General features: G+C 40.8%; 1 protein-coding gene across 1 annotated transcript; it reads left to right on the top strand.

Moving 5' to 3' along the window:
• Positions 1–1281: 1281 nt before the first annotated feature.
• rab18a (RAB18A, member RAS oncogene family) lies at positions 1282–15394 on the top strand. Its single transcript, XM_041968236.1, has 7 exons — positions 1282–1466; positions 3285–3340; positions 9088–9149; positions 10171–10243; positions 11739–11857; positions 12059–12125; positions 12399–15394. Exons 1-7 carry the CDS (start codon positions 1399–1401, stop codon positions 12566–12568), a joined length of 615 nt encoding a protein of 204 aa, XP_041824170.1. The 5' UTR covers positions 1282–1398; the 3' UTR covers positions 12569–15394.
• The last annotated feature ends 237 nt before the right edge of the window (positions 15395–15631 follow it).

The following is a 15631-nucleotide window of genomic DNA, read 5'->3' as shown; positions in this document are numbered from 1 at the left end:
CCTACATGTGCACGAGGAGAACATGCTGAGATGTGAGGAACCTTTTTGTGAATGGACACTGGTAACCACTCCACTTTGCAACCCTTTCTGTAATATCTAGATCTAAACTTTAAAGAATTAGATGTTTGTTACTTTATGATGCATCTGGAGTTTCAGAGCTAACAAAACAAAATATTTGATGACAAGGATAGAGTATCTTAAGTATTTAAAGAAAATGGAAAGTGGACTTTTTTTTTCTTGAAGAAAAAAGATTATTCAGGCCAGAACCTCGGCTCAGTGGGGACCTTTCTAATCTAACATGTTTAAATAAATAACTGATACTGAAGTTTGTTTTCTATTTAATGTAAATATAAAACATTTATCAGTATCAAGATTGTGTTGATAGTTTTTCAGTTTAATCCCCAATAGAACATAAAAAATATCAGTACTGATCAAAAACAACTGGAGGAGCATTTCACAGCTAATTAGGTTACCTGGCAACAGGTCATTAGTATAGTGTGGACAACTGCTACGTCTGTGAAGGATGTCTGCAACATCTGCTCCCATCCAGACAATGTCTCTTTCAGGGAAGGCCTTGCAAATTTCAGCAAGACAATGCTGAACCACATCCTGCATCACAGGAGCTGCTGAACTGGCTTGCCTGCAGTCCAGACCTTACACCAATACACAACATCTGGAGCATCATGGAAGCAGAAATCCAGCAACCAAGGTCCAGGACTGTAGAGCAGCTAGAATCCTGCATCAGACCAGAATGGGACAACATTCCTCTCCTAAATCTCCAGCAACTGGTCTCCTCACTTCCCAGATGTTTCTATACAGTTGTTAGAAGAAGAGGGGACTGAACTCAACGTCACCCTGGAACTATTTTGCTGCCATCAGATTCACAATCTGTTCAAATTGGCCCGGCTATATCGAAAAAACTTTTTCAAAATAGTCGGGCCAATTTTCTGAATTTAAAAAGAATGGAGCAAATTTAGTGTTTGATAATGCAAATGAAAACACAGATGCTACAGACTCATAAGACTTTATCATTCTGTTGGTTGTAATACAAAATCATGTGTATTGTGTCCAGCAGGGACAAGACTGTTCAAAATAAGGAGTGAAAAGTTAATTTAACGAACATCAAGGCTGTGGGGAAAAGAGAAAAATATCAATAATTTAAATTCATTATTCTGAATATCTGCTGTGGTAACTGCGTTTATTATGTAATATGAAGTATTCGTATCTTATAGTACAACCGGAAGTACCAGTAAGTCATACCGGAAATGGTTGGAGTGAGACGTCTTACCAAGAAGCTGTCAAACTATCTGTATTGCAAGCTGTAAACAAAAGCCAGCGTCGCTTTTCGGTCCGTCGGAGCTGTTTGTCCAGGATAACACAGCTCACAGAAAGGGGAAAATGGAAGACGATGTCCTAACCACGCTGAAAATATTAATAATAGGAGAAAGTGGTGTCGGGAAGTCAAGGTAATCTGAAAGCCTTTTTCCCAAGAAATTGATGTCGTGGCTAAACGCTAACGTTAGCTAGCGAGTTCTAGCTTCAGTACCAACTAGATGATGAAAGGATTAAGAAAAAAAAAAACTGAAATATGTTGAAGGCTCAGAATGGAATTAATGTGTTTTTCCATAGACAACTTGAAACGCCAGGCCACCATAAATGGGGGAAAACAAGCTTGTAGTTTGCAGTTTGTCCAGCTAACAGTAGCTAGCTGTGTGTGACATCATCTTTGTTCACGTATGATGTAGATGACTGAAGATGTTGCAATCGGGATCAGTTTCCAACGTGTCTCTTCGAGTTGGATGGCAGTATGTAAACCAGAATATTGTTAACTGAGTATCTACTTCTGCCATTATGATCAATATTCTTTACAACCTCAAAATATCATAATATTCTAAGGAAAGTGAAAAACTGAGTCACCAACTCCGGACCTCTTGGGCCCGTGTCCTGCAGGTCCACCTTCCCAAGGGGTCTGGAGTTGCTTCTCCCAGGTGTAAAATATCAATATATCCACGTGTCAATCCACCCCATCATCATTGTGTAAGCTTAAAGTTGGTGCCACTGCCAGAAACGGCTTGGACGAGTCTGCTGGTCTCCATAACTGTGGTCCAGACTGAAAGAATCCTGTTTACCAAGCTCAGCCATCAACCATCACATGGCTAACAAGGAGTACAGCCTGTCTTCACGGTACAGGGATAATGAGTTGCCCAAAGCCTTTAATAAACTTCATGACAAGTTACATTTCAAGCCAATAAAGTCTGATGATCAGACCTCTGCTTATTTAACTAGAATGTGGTTAACAAAAGACTGAATACGGAAAAGAAATAACAATACTCCTCTTTATTCATTCTGAGAAAATGTTATTCAACTGTCAGTTCTGTTAACCTTTTTGCCTCTCTTCTTTGGTGATAATTTATTGAACTACGGCCTATTTTTACCTTATTTAAAGACCTTTTTTTCCCTGTAAAAGTTCGAATATGTTTACTATAAAGGCAGCTCTATGTACAGAGTACAGGTTGAGCTGATTCTGTTACTTCAACACACACGTTTGCTTATATTTCCAGACATCAGAAAAACATGTTGCCAGATGTCTGCAGCCTGCAAGTTCATCTTACAGACCATAGACATTGTTTCCGAAAAGCAATTTTCTGTTATTACTAGTAATAGGTGTTTGCTTGATACAGTAAACAAATTAAAATTCTGGTTGTCACAGTTATTATCGTGTGAATTATCCCAAACTGATTGATTTTGGAATAGCACACAGATCTGTAATGGTTCCCTGCAACTTGAGCAGGGCTTGAAATCAACTGGGAGATGTTTGCTTGGCAGAGAATACATGCCGATTAATTTTAATACACAGAATTTATTTCTATCTTGGCTGTCTCTGTGCATAACTTCTCTGCTGTGTTGAATTGAAACGATAAACACTTGCTGCTCCCTACTGACAGTCCGTGAGAAGAAATATGAGACTTTTGCCACAGGATAGAAATGAGCTTATCCTCATTACCGGTGATCTGATAAAGAACTTTGAACTTGATTAGTCATAGTTAAGAAATGAACCCTGCCCTCTTGACTACATGCTAGTGATGACCTCATCTGGAGCTTGTATATGTAATGCAAGTGAAGGACAAAGTGATCAATAGTAAGAGATACAGGTGCATAGCTGGATGAGTCTGGTGCTGCAGGGTACGATATGTGAGCCAGTAACTGGAAACCAGACCACTCATGTAATAAACAAAAATGCTCGTAATGACACCTAATCTTCTTCTTCTTCCTCTTACCAACAGCCTCCTCTTAAGATTCACTGATGACACATTTGACCCAGAACAATCAGCTACAATAGGTGAGTAAACCATCAGAGTTCATTCAGAAAACTCAACCTTTGGGATTTACACTGTGACCAGCACTGGCCTCGCCTTTACTGCAAATCCAGGATTTTAAACATTTGCTTTGGGGAGTCAAAGATTAAATGAGATAATTAGCCTATTTGGCTAAACGTCACCGCACACCCTCACGGCTACAAAAAGTATTTTGATTTATTAAACGCAATGAGAAGTGTGAAAAAATTTGCTCTTATCTGGTGAACCTAACAGTGTGTTATACTAGTAAAGGTTTAGTTTGACTGATAGCAGTTTAATCCAAACGGTATCAATCATTTAAAGCCACATTTTGATGTTGAGCTTTTAACAACCTTCATGACATCTTCTTCAGAAGAGCCCTCAACAGCTGAAGATTTATAATATTGTTGAAGGATTTAGACTCTGCTGTGTGTGTGTGTGTTTTTTTTTTATAAGGCACTCATATTTCTCAATGCAGTCTTTGTTAAAACCACCAGAGAAGAAGAGAATCCAAAAAGAGTCTGAGACGGTGAAAACACTTTGTTTTGTCACGGTCGAGGGATGATTGCTACTGTTTTACTTGGCCAGCTGGCTTTCTTCATGGAGTCAGCTCTGCCTCTGACTCAGGTCTCTGAAAGGTAGATTTTGTAACACTGGTCTTCAAAAATGGATATATTTATAAGAAACGTCCGTGTTATTACGTCTGTTTGGTGATGGTTTTGGCTCAAGGAGGTGGCTCTAGATGTGCATTTGTCTACAGCAGACTTAATTTGCACAGATTGTGTACGCTGTGACCCAGAAGATCCTGTATCTCTTTTATCAGACACTACCAGAGAGCCTAGTTAGATATAAAGGGACAGCACAACTAAAACCTAAGCTCAGCAAGTTGGTACACACTGCTGTGAAGGTGATGAAGAGGAGAGAGTACCAGTCCCTTCAGACCATGAGATTTTTCATGAACAACAGTACATCTATAATAATGCAGTAAAACAAGCAAGAACCCTCCATTTTTCAGACCTTATTGCACAAAATAAAAATAACCCCAGATTCCTTTTCAGAACAATAGATAATTTAATAAACACAGATTTTAATAAGTCCTCCATGCCAGCATCAGAGGCTGCATGTGAGGGCTTTTCAGACCACTTCAGGGGTACAATCAGTGCTATCAGATTGAATCTTTTATCTCAACAACACGTTGATTTTAACATATCTGAAGCATTTTTACCAGAGGAAACACTGGAGAGTTTTGTCCTGGTTGATGCAAAGATGCTTGGTCGGGTTTTCTCCCAGCTAAAGCCAACTACCTGCCTTTTAGACCCAATTCCCACATCTCTTTTAAAAAGGTTTTATGGTTTCTTTGAGTCTGAGCTTTTAAACATAGTAAATTACTCTCTTCAGACGGGTGTCTTCCCATCTGCCTATAAAACAGCGGTGGTCAGGCCCCTTCTGAAGAAGAGTAATTTAGACCCTAACATTCTTGATAACTACAGACCTGTATCCAACTTACCGTTTTTAAGTAAAATGATTGAAAAAGTTGTTTTTAGCCAATTAAATGAGTTTTTAATTGAACAAAGTATTTCAGAAAGATATCAATCTGGTTTTAGGATGAACCACAGTACTGAGACGGCCCTCTTAAAGATTGTTAATGACCTTAGGTGTAACTTAGATGCACAGAAACTTTCTGTTCTGGTGCTGCTGGATCTTAGTGCCGCCTTTGACACAGTGGATCACCAGATTTTAATACACAGACTCAGAAGTATGGTGGGCCTCTCAGGCACTGTTCTTAAATGGTTTTACTCCTATCTCACGGATCGTAAATTTTTCGTAAGTATGGATACATGCTCCTCAAGAATCCATGAAATGCAGTGTGGGGTTCCCCAAGGATCAATTTTAGGCCCAATACTTTTTAACCTGTACATGTTGCCACTTGGGGACGTGATCAGGAGACATGGCGTTGCTTTTCACAGCTATGCTGATGATACGCAGCTTTACATCGCTGTGTCTCCTGATGACCTAGAACCAGTTAACACCCTTTTAAACTGTATTTTAGATATAAAGTCATGGATGGCAGAGAACTTCTTACAGCTCAACCAGGACAAGACTGAGGTTTTAATTATCGGTCCTGAAGACAAGAGAGGGAGCATCTCATGCAAACTACAAGACTTTAAACTTTCTCAGTGTGTGAGAAATCTGGGTGTTCTTTTCGACTCTGAGCTGAACTTTATTCCACACATTAGAAATGTCACAAAGACAGGCTTTTATCATCTTAAAAACATCGCCAGAGTCCGCCCGTTTCTCTCTCTTGCCAGCACGGAGGTGCTGATGCATGCTTTTATTTTTAGTAAATTAGATTACTGTAATGCCCTGCTCTCTGGTCTTCCCAAAAAGAGTACTTCTAGCTTACAGTTACTCCAGAACTCAGCGGCACGAGTTCTGACGAGGACCAGGGGGCGGGAACACATTACACCAGTTTTAAAATCGCTGCATTGGCTCCCCGTGCGTTTCAGGATTGATTTTAAGGTTCTCTTACTTGTTTATAAATGTCTTAATGGTCTTGGGCCTTCTTATTTATCTGACCTGCTTTTAGACTACAAACCCTCGCGGACCCTGAGGTCCTCTGGTACCGGCCTTTTGGTCATTCCTAAGGCGAGGACCAAAACACATGGCGAGGCCACGTTCCAATATTGTGGTCCTCGCCTGTGGAACGGCCTGCCAGAGGGCCTCGGGTCTGCAGAGACTGTAGATGCTTTTAAAAAGAGGCTCAAGACACATCTTTTTAGCTTAGCTTTTAATTGAACTTCTTAATCATTTAGTTATTTGACTAACAATATTATTAGTTTATTTATTCAGTTATTTTAATTAATCTATTTATCTATTTTGTCTATTTTTATCACTCATTTGTATCTTGGTCTTAAATTGACTTTTTAATATATATTAATTTTCTTATATTGTTCTTATTACGTTGATTTATTTATGCTCTTTTATGTATCTTATACTGTGTTTTATTTTCAGCTTTTATCTTTTTTTTTTTTTTTTTTTTATCTTTTATCCTCTAGCTCCGGTGTTCCCTCATGGGGATCCTCCACATCGTGGGCTGTCTCTCCGGCCTGCAGGGTTGTCGCTGCGGGGGTCGACCTGGACGGGATGGCTGACGGGCCCTGCATTGCAGTCCTGTGGCTGTGGTGGGGGCCCTCGCCTGACCCGATCTTGGCGGCTCCTGTGGCGATGGCCTCCGTGGTTGCTGGTGGGGCGCTCATGGTGTGGATGGGTCCCCAAGGTATTGCTTCCTCACAGTGGTGTCAAGCCAATCGTCTTTTATCTTGTCTTTTAGATCTCTCTCTCAAACTTTGTTCTTAAACCGTTTCAGTTAAAGAGACAGGAACTAGAAGGAATACTTTTAATTCTATGAAAAGAAGAGTGGCATCATCTGTTTGTGTTGTGTGATGCGCGCTTGGGTGTGTGTGTGTGTGTGTGAATGTGTGTGATTTCAAATGTAAAGTAGATAGCATTTGCATTATTCTACTCTTAGATTTTTAATATATGTTTTTACACTGTAAAGCACTTTGTATTGCATGACAATGTATGAAAAGGGCTATACAAATAAAGTTTGAATTTGAATTTGAATTTGAATCTGTTCTTAGGCAGGTTCAGAGGACAGTGAACGATCCATCCACAAAACAGAATATCAGCTTCTCCAAACTGGCTGACAATACTTGTTTCACTGGTCCAGCCGGAGAACCTCAGGGCTACAGAAGAAAATAGACCAAAGACCTAGCTTTTTGCTTAGGTCTGTCCCGTCCCATCCTGTCCTAGTTTGGTGTGGATGTCAGACATACAGCTAGCCAGCATCATGGTATTTGCTGAGAGACGTTTTAGCTAAAGCACGAGCCACATCCAGCATTAACAAACAAGCTTTTTTACTTACCAGTCCATGAAAAGTTCCAGTTTCTGGATCAGATTTCAGTTTGTCGCTGCTCAAATTCTGCCTCAACACAAATAACAAGCTATATGAATATTTACTCTTCTTTTGGCGTCTTTTTGCCCTTTGCATGCACTTTCTAAATGTGTTTTTTTTCTGTTGAATGTGTGATGTTGTCGATAAAGTTCGTTCTAAGGAAATTACCTGGATTTTCTTCACTTCTCTTCATCCTGATGGTCTCTTTGCTGCTACTGTCAGACTGTGTGAACTTGGTTATTCTAATGAAACTAAAATCATTTGGTTTGAGTAAGGTTTACACGGTATCCTGCTTTAATGTCTGCAAATAGAAACGTATTCTGTCAGTTTTCTTGCACATGATAATGGTTCGGTCTGGTTTTTTTTAAATGTCTGAATTCAGGAAACAAAATAGATTGTTGATGTTTTAGCTGCTTTTTTATTTTTGTTTGTTTGCTCTGAATGGAAGTAATCACTAACTCAGCTGTGATTTGGACCCGTATTGATCACTGGATCCTGAGTTGATTTAAATAAAATCAGATTGTGGCAGAAGTTGTGATATTAGCACATGGTGAATTAATATAATATCAGATTGTGATCCCAGTTGTGATTTATACCCTTATTCATACTTTGTTTTACATTTTTGGTATTTTAAACATATTTGGGGCAGAGTACTTTTAAGAGTCGCTGTCAGTCTGGTCAGATTGTCTTTAATTGTATTTCTAACACCGATAACGTACATTTCCATATAGGCTCAAAGAAAACGACAAAAACAGACAAGAATTAATACAAGAAAGCAGGTTAAAGAAGGTAACGCAGGGTAAAATATCCACTTTAATCAGTCATTTCTTCTGTTGACTTGAGTTCTCGGTGTGTGGATCTTGGTGATGCCGTCGGTGTATTTAGATCAGATCGTTTACAGATCTGCTGTAAACGAGTTGTCCTGCATGGATCAGCACGACCTCGACTTCCACTGGAAGCGGCAACTTCTTTTGTTGTGATATTACAAACAGATGCTCTCCTGTATGCTCCAAGAGAGGGGCACGGCTGAATTTGTGATGACTTACATCAGCGGAGTCCTGGTCCAGGTCATGGTTCAGGGAAATGTTTGGTGTAAACTCATCTCCACATGCTTCTGGCAGTTTCTGAACAAACCTGTTGGACTTGATGAAGATCTGTTTGTTGTGATTGGCTGTGTGAACAGACTGCATGTGTTTGTGTTTGAGGAACACCCCCCCTCTGTTCTGGCTCTGAGCTGAGCTCTCCTCCCGACTCCCAGATGTAGAAAACCATCACAAGTGTACATTTCCTTGGTAAATCTGTCAGTGGGTGTTAAAACTCAGCTCAATCTGTCATCCAGTCACTGAGGTGCTGCACAAAGGCAACAGAGGAGGTTTACTCTGCAGGTGGAGGAGGAGGGGGCGTCAACGTTATTCTCATGTAAATGTCCCATCCTGGCAGGGATGTTTTTGGGAAAATCATTGCTTTGTGAGTTTTTTCACAGGTGGTGGATTTTAATTTTCTATTGACCTTATTTTATCCCAACCTGGACTGTTACACCGTCTGTTTGTGGTGGAGATAATTAAGTCTAAAAGGCATGGATCGGGCATGTTGCCAGCCTAGGTTACTAAAAGTTCAGAGACATTGTGTGGTAATGTATGTTTTGACAATTCATCATCAATAATTATAGTCTGTCAGCATGATATAATATTCTTGGCAGTATTTGACCAAACCTGTAAGAGTCATCATGATACTGGACCAAACCAGGATGAGGTAAGCATGTCTGTTTGATTGACTGGCTGAATTTTCATTGTCTAGGTGTCGACTTCAAAGTGAAGACCATTTCCGTGGATGGCAACAAGGCCAAGCTGGCAATATGGGTGAGTCTAAAACCTGTGCCATCTTTAAAAAGCTCTAATTTAACATTTAATTCAAATGAGCACTCAGCTCCTGTTTGTCTGGTTGTTTACACAAGTCACCAGAAGGTGGCACTGTTGCATCATAGTTAGCATCACCCTGAGGATGTAGAATGAGTTATTCATTTTAATTTAACCTTTTTTTAACCAGGCAAGAACAAAGTGTTATTTCCAGCCTGGCAAACAGGGAGGCCTTTTTAAGGAGAGGAAAACCAGGCTGTAAAATAAACAATACAAATTCATTTAAAACAAAGAATCTAAACAGCAGATTAGGTAAACAAATTTATGAAATATTCACAAAGACTTAAATACACGCTCCGAGGCAGCCAACAGGAAGGGGAAGCAACTTTGCTCTTTAAAAGTTAAAGTTTTAAAAGATGTAAGCGTCCGGCTTCAAGGGTTTTTTTTTTTTTTTTTTAAAGTTCCAGTCTCTGGCTGCAGCCGACTGAAAGGACCACAAGCCTAAAGAGGATTTGGTTTTAGATGCTGTTTGCAGAGCAGTGGTTGTATGCAGAGGATGACTTTAGTAACAGTTGTTAAGAAAGGAGGGAAAAATCCAGTAGAGTCTTCTGTCAACATGAACCAGTGAGTTTTGCAGCATGTATGTAACCACGGCCGAATAAGAGAGGAATAAAGAGTCGGTGATGGCTTCTGAAAGGAGGATTTATTACAAAGTGGACAACAGAGTGAAAAGCAAATATCCTGAAAAATTATTCTACAGGGGTATAACGTTGACAAAAAGTTTAAGAACAACTGGTTTAGAGGTGTCCCATCAAGACATTTGAGGTCATAAAGGCCTTCTTACCAAACCACAACGTTGTTCTTGGTGGTGTAATCTGGAGAGGACTGAAACTCGGCTGGAGTTGTTGACCAACTCCATCTGAGGAGGAGCCGACGAAGTAAAGGATGGTGTCATCAGCGTAAAGATGGATGGATGCATTTACTCCAGAGTTTTCTGCATTGCTGAGCTGTGCTTGTTTTGCAGGACACAGCTGGACAGGAGCGCTTTCGGACCCTAACACCTAGTTATTACCGCGGTGCCCAGGGAGTCATCCTCGGTAAGCAAACCTTCATCATCAGCCTTTGTGTGTGGCCCCCAGTCACAAACTCATCACACAGAAAGACTCACAGGAAATAAATTAAACTTCTAAAACACTTTATGAGCACATTAGAGTCACAGAGGACGTATCTATTTATTTAATTTCAGTCTATTATATTATTTATTTAATTTATATTATAAAAACCCTTTAGACTTAATGACACAATAACTGTAATATTTGGGTTTCTATGTTATCCCTCTGGGGTCAGCGGCTTGTCCAGATCCAGTTTAAGATGACGCTGAACACTCTCCATTCCTTCTTCTGTCAACAGGACAGATTTCAATTATCAACCAGTTTTTAAATTGTGTTTATAAACCAGTAAAACCAGTTATGATTATATAAAAAAAATCTACAACATACTTTTTCCGTCGTCACGTTTTGATTGAGAAAGAAACAGTAAAAACGACTGATTCTATGAAAAGTGCTACAATCAGGGAAAAAAAGCCAAAAAAAAGTGGAAAAATGCCCCGCATCAACCAATCTGAAAATTATACGATTTGACTCTCACGACGACGTGTGAGAGTGACCAAAATCCACCAAAAGCACATGGAAGTGCTGCCTCCTGGTGGACAGGAGGACTAACCTGTGATGTCCTCTCTGTCTTCTAGTGATTCCCAACCCTGGTCCTCAAGGCCCACTATCCTGCAGGTTTTAGATGTCTCCCTGTTGCAACACACCTGATTCAAATTAAATGGCTTTCTGACAAGCTCTGCTCCAGTCTGCTAATGGCCAGGAATTTGAATCAGGTGTGTTGCAGCAGGGAGACGCCTAAGACCTGCAGGATAGCAGGCCAGGGTTGGGAATCACTGATCTAGTGCAGTGTCCCCAATCTGGGGTCCCTGAGGCCTTGACTATTCAGAGTCATTGTGATTGATGTCCACATATTGTCCCTATTTAAAAAAAAAAAAAAGTAAGACTATATTATGTTAATTTAACTTTGGCTTTATGAAAGGACAGGACTCAGCCAGAATAGTGTTTACGGTGAAAATCTCAATGATTGGGTCAATGGCAGTATCCACTACTGGGGCCAGTGGTTATTTCTCTTCATTATTTCCCTTGGAACAAGCAAGTGAGAGAGGAGACAGAATTTTCTCATTTGGGCCTCATACACAGGCTACGAGGACACATATGACTGTTACAAAACCTTTAGAAACTGAGTTTTGCATTATATGGGACCTTTAAACATGTTTGTGGTTTTCACACTAAAAGAAATCAACCTTAAAATTACACACGTAAAGGTTGTGCTGAAAAATATTAAAAGCAGACAAGACTGTAAACTGGTTTAAAGCTGAAATAAAAAACAGGGATGAATTTTAATAATTCCAGAGCCAGCCTGATTGTTCTGTGGAAACTATTCCAGTCATGGAAAATGAGATTTTTGTATCGTGGAGGCAGCAGTGAAGTACAGAAACCTTTTTCTGTTCTCTGAGTTTGTTGATTGGGTTTTCTGCAGTGTACGACGTCACTCGGCGGGAAACCTTCACCAAGCTGGACAACTGGCTGAATGAGCTGGAGACGTACTGCACAAGAAACGACCTGGTCAAGATGCTCGTGGGAAACAAAATCGATAAGGTCAGCAGCTTGTTTGCGTTTGTCTCCCCGTTCAGGTGAAAATGCTTTTATTATGGTAACTTTATGTTTTGATATCCCAGAGAAATGACTGTGAATGAACTGTGCTGTTTTTCCTCCTCTCTCTCCTCTGTGATGACCACAGTTAGTGGACAGCTCCTCCCAGCAGACCTCAAATAAGCCATTACCTTTCCTTTGTTTTAGGAAAACCATGAGCTGGACCGGGCCGAAGGGCTGAAGTTTGCGAGAAAACATTCCATGCTTTTTATAGGTGAGTCAGGAGGATTCCCGGCCGGGCTCATGTCTTACAGCACAGAAACGACTTGTTTAAAATATTCATGTGTTGGTCTGATTTTTCTCTTAGAAAAAAACAATTTTTTATTTATTTATAATTATTTGTCTAAAAAGCATAAAATAATTTATTAAATGTAACTGAGATGAAAATATTCAGGTTTTACTCAGTTTTTCATCAGGTTTTTATTTTTTAAAGTATTTCTTCCGTCTGGGCTTCATACCCCTCCCCCGCTCTGTTTTCTGTGTGCAGAGGCGAGCGCGAAGACGAAGGACGGCGTCCAGTGTGCGTTTGAGGAGCTGGTGGAGAAGATCATCCAGACTCCCGGTTTATGGCAGAGCGACAACCACAGCCGGGCTGTCCAGCTCACAGACGAAGACGCCGGACCTGGAACCTGCGGCGGATACTGCTCCGTGGTGTAGCCGACACGCGTGTTCAAACAAGCACATACCCTCAAATGCTTCAACGAACCCCCCTCCCCCCCTCCTGTTAGGTCTTGTCCTGAGCTGAGCTGTCCTCCGGTCTGAAAGGACCAACCGTCCACACACGGCTGCAGCTCAGCTTTCCTGCTGAGAGATTCCAGCGTTTCCTTCCCGTGTTTTGTTTTCTGTCGCAGTTTCAGGACCTCAGTCAGTTTGAACGTTGGCAGAAAAATGAAGCCAAAGTTTCTCAGACAGAAGAGCAGAAATGAGGATGGAAACCTTGTGTCTCCAGCTTAGTCTTTTTCTTTTTTTTTGTCTCGAAGCACCTTGCCTTAGCATGCACATCTGTATCGACGCAGGACCGACTTTTCTCCAGTGTTTGTCTTTCCCCTGCCACCCCCCCCCGCCGCCCTCCTCCTCACACAGACTCTGAATATTATGCTGCTTATGGAGAAGCTTATCAGGCCAAGCTGCGCTCTATCCCGTCTCACCGCTTTGATCATGTGTCTCTGTTGTCCACACAACCGCCACATTGTCTTTCCAAGTGTTTGGATGGTGTTTTATTTCTTTTATTGACTTGGACCTCAAACTTTAGCAGAGGAGTTTCATAAATCAAAGAGACAGGCACCAGCAGGCTTTCCACTGGATGCTGCAGTAGAGGGAACCTTTTAAATTGCACGCCTTCTTCCTCTTCGTTCTTTTTTAATGTAATGAGTTGCTTTAATGGAGTGTAGCTTACTCACCCAGACAGATAATATCAGTAATATCACAAGTAATGCCACGAGTCTCCCACGGATCCTTTCTGGTCCGAGACAAAGGAGACGTGTTCAATATGAAGCAGTGTGAGTCATCAGGGTGTTTCCACTCAATTTGGAAAATCAAAGAAAAAGCTGATGGATTTCCCAGCGCTCCCAGACCTCGGACCATGTTTGCAGGGTCCGGGTTTGATCTCCGGACGGGGTGGCGTAAGTGTCACGTCTGCCCACATGTACGTGCTTTTAAATCTCTTTTAATTGCATGAAATCTGTGTGCCATTCTTCTTTGTTTTTGTTTAGTTCCAGCCTTTCAGGTTCTTGTTATAAAGACTTTAACTTCGTAGAAAATGGGACGTGGCATGCAAAGGTTTGGGCACCCAGATCAAAATTTATGTTCCTGGTAACAGTTCAGCAAGAAATGAGCTGAATTAAGCATGAAAGTAAAGGTGGCACATTATTTTCAACGTTTTTAAGGAGGATTATTTATATTTTGTACACTTTTAGCACTGCAAAAGTATGGGAACCCCTGGAGATTTGAACCTGGTAGAGTTGCGGTTTGTTCAGTCATGGTCAGGAAAGGCCAGCTGATGCAAGTTTTAAAGTTTTCTATATACACTCCGACTCCTCCTACCTTGTCCCAAGCAGCAGCCATGCCCTCCTCTAAGCAGTTGTCACAGCTACTGATGTTTTTTTAGGAAGCAGCTTCCTCACTTCTGTTGACTTTGATCTTCTCTGTTCATACAAAGTGTTTCGCTGATGTGAACAATAACACTTTCTACTCTGTACATGTGACACGATTGATGTCATTGGAAAGATGTGTCGCTCTGACTCAGGATAATAAAGAACCGAGCCGTTGATAACCAGACAGAAGAACGACACACGGACAGCTGATGACGTGATCACTGATAACTGTTTGTGTATGATGAGACCTTCACTTCTTCTCCTATAAATGATTCTTTGGGCCTGTGCACCACAAATGCTGATGATTAAACCCAGAAGGACAATTCTTTCACAAAGGCTTTGGTAATAACGAATAATTTTCCGCCACAGTTCCTAACAGTATGAAGATTATATGAGCTGTTTTCAGTGGGGACTGCTTGAAGATCGCTCTAAAGGCAAATAAAACCCTCATCTGGCTGTCAGTGACCTTCAGGAGGGTTATCAGACTCATTTTGCACCAACACCAGCACAAATATGACCTCCATGGGCGAGTCGGTGGAAGGAAACCTCTCATGCTGACGCATGTTAGAAAGGTGTCCTGTGGACTGATGAGGTTAAAGTAGAACTCTCCGATCCAGCTGTGAAGCACGGAGGTGGAACAATCATGCTTTGTGTTGGTGTTGCAGCCAGTGGCACAGGGAGCATTTCAAGGGTATTGGAAAGAATAGATTCACTACCATTCCATTAAATTCTGGATGCAAACATAAATCTATCCGTAAAGAAGCTGAAGGTGGAAAAAAGGATGTTTCCTAAAGATGGATGATTGAAGGTTTTACTACGGCCCTCATCGTCTCCTGACATCACAGAAAATCTGGATAGACCAAAGAATCAGACCTAGGAATCTCCTAGGACCGAAAGAATGGAGTAAAATCCCTCAAGAGCAGAAAGATTCAGCTGGCTACATAAAGTCTCTACAAGCCCTGGTACCAGGTCATAGCCATGCGGGGTGCCCAAACTTTTGCTTTTGGACTTTTTTTTTTCTTCTTTCTTTTCTGTGAAATGAAAAAAAGTAAATGAAAAAAAAAAGTATTTAAAACAAAGGAAAAGCCTCATCTTTAACATTATGCCTGTGTGGAGCTCATTTCTTCTACTTCCTGAACTGTTAATGACAACAGGAATTTTGAGCAGGGAGGCCCAAACTTATGCATGCTACAGAAAAAGAACAAAATGGGAGGATTTTACTAATTAAACTGGTATCAGTCTGATGTAAACCTTGTAAATTGCATATTTTAAGGCTGACAGAGTTCCTGTTTTAAGAGGATTTCTGGATGAACTGTAAAGCTGAATGTAAACATATTTCATTATAAAACCACCTGATGTATTAAACTAAATAAAATTCTTTTTTAAGCAACTGCAGCTGAATATATGGGTGTTATTACAGGAGAAGAATTAGCCTCAAACAGGGTTGCCATGCTGGAAATGTCACTGTTGGGTGATGGGTTTTTCACCCTGCGCCCTCCACATTCCTCTCTTCCTGGAATAAAGACGTGTTTAAACAGTGTCCGAGGAGCCCAGATGTGTGATCTGTCTAAATCATCTTTTTTTGGCCAACTTCTCAGGAAACGCCACCACAGTCATAACTCACTCT

The sequence above is a fragment of the Melanotaenia boesemani genome, chromosome 18 (genome assembly GCF_017639745.1).
Source record: "Melanotaenia boesemani isolate fMelBoe1 chromosome 18, fMelBoe1.pri, whole genome shotgun sequence".
NCBI lineage: Eukaryota > Metazoa > Chordata > Actinopteri > Atheriniformes > Melanotaeniidae > Melanotaenia > Melanotaenia boesemani.
Note: the sequence above shows the minus strand (reverse complement) of the source record. Positions and strands in the feature narration are given on the sequence as shown.

Bases quoted from the DNA above. Each gene is read 5' to 3' on its own strand.
- rab18a (XM_041968236.1), top strand. From the start codon at position 1,399: ATGGAAGACGATGTCCTAACCACGCTGAAAATATTAATAATAGGAGAA. The intron at 1,467-3,284 runs GTAATCTGAAAG...TCTTACCAACAG, and splicing joins AGTGGTGTCGGGAAGTCAAG to CCTCCTCTTAAGATTCACTG. The intron at 11,858-12,058 runs GTCAGCAGCTTG...CCTTTGTTTTAG, and splicing joins TGGGAAACAAAATCGATAAG to GAAAACCATGAGCTGGACCG.